The 2500-nt window shown below is 43.4% G+C and overlaps 1 protein-coding gene across 1 annotated transcript in view; it reads right to left on the bottom strand.

The window, feature by feature from the left end:
- Nucleotides 1–2500, bottom strand: part of LOC134455126 (uncharacterized) — a 6162-nt gene that overhangs the window by 904 nt on the left and 2758 nt on the right. Inside the window, exons 3-5 of the mRNA XM_063206176.1 lie at nucleotides 2112–2228; nucleotides 870–948; nucleotides 1–291 (exon numbers count right to left, since the gene is read on the bottom strand). The exon at nucleotides 1–291 is cut by the window's left edge and continues 904 nt beyond it. Coding sequence (XP_063062246.1) covers nucleotides 191–291; nucleotides 870–948; nucleotides 2112–2228 — 297 coding nt within the window. The 3' untranslated portion in view covers nucleotides 1–190. The remainder of the gene's footprint in view (nucleotides 292–869; nucleotides 949–2111; nucleotides 2229–2500) is intronic.

Below are 2500 nucleotides of genomic sequence, written 5' to 3'. Positions count from 1 at the left end.
GTAGCATACATACGTAGGCTACATACTGCACCCGTCACTTCAACGCAGGCCTGCCGACAGCAGGGGGGACAAATGGGTAAGTTTTGCCGGGCCCGGGGAAAGGATTGGCCAAGAATTGGGTCCTCATTACATTTTATTTATGGACAGGGGGGCCCTTTCAGATGTTCTCGTCCTTGGCCTGGTCAAGCTGTCAGCGGCGCTGCCTCAATGTGCAGTTAGCAACGGAGCGCTGGGTACACATGAAGTCACTGGTGATCTCCTTGTATCCTTGGGCTTTCGTCAGGGCACTTCCTGTTGAAAACAAAGTCACATGTTTTATATCATTTCATTTCATTCTATTACATTACACTTGACAGATTCTTTGAGCCAATGTGACTTAAAAACAAATAATTTGTAGTAAACAATATGTGTAGTGCATATATGTAGTAGAATACAGACACGTGGCATATAATATATTAATAACTACTGAGTTTTATTCACATTATACATTGTTTTCATCATGTAAGGTGTTACAATGGCAGGGCGCTGATGACCATGACTACTATCGGGCAGCGGTGCAGCGGGCAGTGGTGACCTAGTGGTTAGGGAGGTGGACTTAAGATTAGTGGGTTGCAGGTTCGAATCCCACCATTACCTATCCCTACACCTCTATCCATGGCTGAGGTGCCCTTGAGCAAGGCCCCTAACCCCACATTGCTCCAGGTACTGTAACCAATACCCTGTAGCCTACCTAAATATCTGTAAGTTGCTTTGGATAAACAGCGTCAGCTAAGTGCAATGTCATGTAATTCATTGTAAGGGATACAAACAGGGAAACTGCCGTAGAGAAACATGTTGAAGATGCACATATCAATACTGCTGATTCCTACCATCCATTAGGTTGTAGAGATTGCAGTAATTCCCTCCGTTGTCTTTCACTGTATACCACGACTCTGACACTGACATTCCCTGTAAAGACAAGTGAGGTGAACAAACTTACAGTAGGCCAACTTTTCTTTCCGAGCCAACATGGTGCCACTGTTAACAGCCCTACTTCTGTTTCACAACAGAGCAGCATTCACATTTGCTACGTTTACATGAGACATTTAATTCTGAATTAACTGACTTTAATTCTGAATAAAAGCTTAATTCCGCTTTGAAAACGACATGTACGTAAACACCTCTTAATTCAAAGATCAAAGTAAACTCGACGGAACTATTTAATTCTGAATTATTAATTCATAATTAAAAACATAATGTGAACGTAGTGAGTGACAGCATTTACACTTTGCATTTAACTTGATCTGCAGTTAAGTGTCAGTGTTTACCAGCTCACAGTCGGATGGCAGGAGGAGGTGTATACGTGCTGACATGACACACACATGACATTGACACATGTTTTGACACAATGTATTACTTTCTTTCTTTGTCATATTGTACACAAGTTTTGCTGTTACCCGAATGGCAGTGAGCAAGCTCTAATGTAAGTGTAAAGTTGTAGTAGTAGTGTACTGGATGATAGTAGTGTAATGGCTGATACATTGGTCGTGACATAACGTGGAAAGGGTCGATTGCAGTGTTTTTTTCCCAGTTTTTTTCCCAGTACACAGCTCAAACCATGGCTACAGATTAAAAGTTCTAACTGAAACACTACAGTGAGTGAAAGAAGAGAGCATTTCCACTTCATGGCTATATTTATCACCAGATCACCAGTTTAGCTTCAGCGTTGACCAGATCACAGCTGGACTGTGATGGTGGCAATAGGTGTGAAGGGTGTTGACAAGTGTTTTGACACACTTTTACAACTTAATTACTTTGACAGACATATGATATTAATCACAGCTGGATTGGCCAGAACTTGGCATACAGGGCATTCGCTCGGTGGACTGCTGATGATGTTGGCCTGGTCCTGAGCTCAGTGCTATCAGTCCTTATCCCGCTGTAGCAGACCTCTCTGAGTCAGAATTAAATATCCATTTTGGCTGTTGTGGTCAAATAGCTCGTCGTAGAAAACTAAAAATGTTGGCACTGGCTTCATTGTCTCTCTCAATGCCTGCCGGATTGGTCTTGGCTGAAAATGATTTTATTCTCCCAGCACAGCCCTGATATTAAGACACAGAAAAGGTCCTTACCGAAACACTGCAGTGAGTGAAGAAGCCGAAGGAGACCAAGTGGAAGGTGATGTCATCGACGGTCTTGAGCGGAGTGGTGTGTTTGGCTGTGATGAAGTGGGATGATGCCGCCTGGAGCTGAAGGGAAGAGCAGGATACACACAGCATCATACAACACAACAGATATTATTAAAATATACAAAACACACAAGCACACAGACACACACACACACAGCACACAGAGACAGACAGGCACACACACACACACACACACACACACACACACACACACACACACACACACACACACACACACACACACACACACACACACACACACACACACACACACACACACACACACAGTTCACATGCAGACATACACACACGGTCACACCTGACACACACAC

This window comes from Engraulis encrasicolus, chromosome 9 (assembly GCF_034702125.1).
Source record: "Engraulis encrasicolus isolate BLACKSEA-1 chromosome 9, IST_EnEncr_1.0, whole genome shotgun sequence".
Classification (NCBI taxonomy): Eukaryota; Metazoa; Chordata; class Actinopteri; order Clupeiformes; family Engraulidae; genus Engraulis; species Engraulis encrasicolus.
Note: the sequence above shows the minus strand (reverse complement) of the source record. Positions and strands in the feature narration are given on the sequence as shown.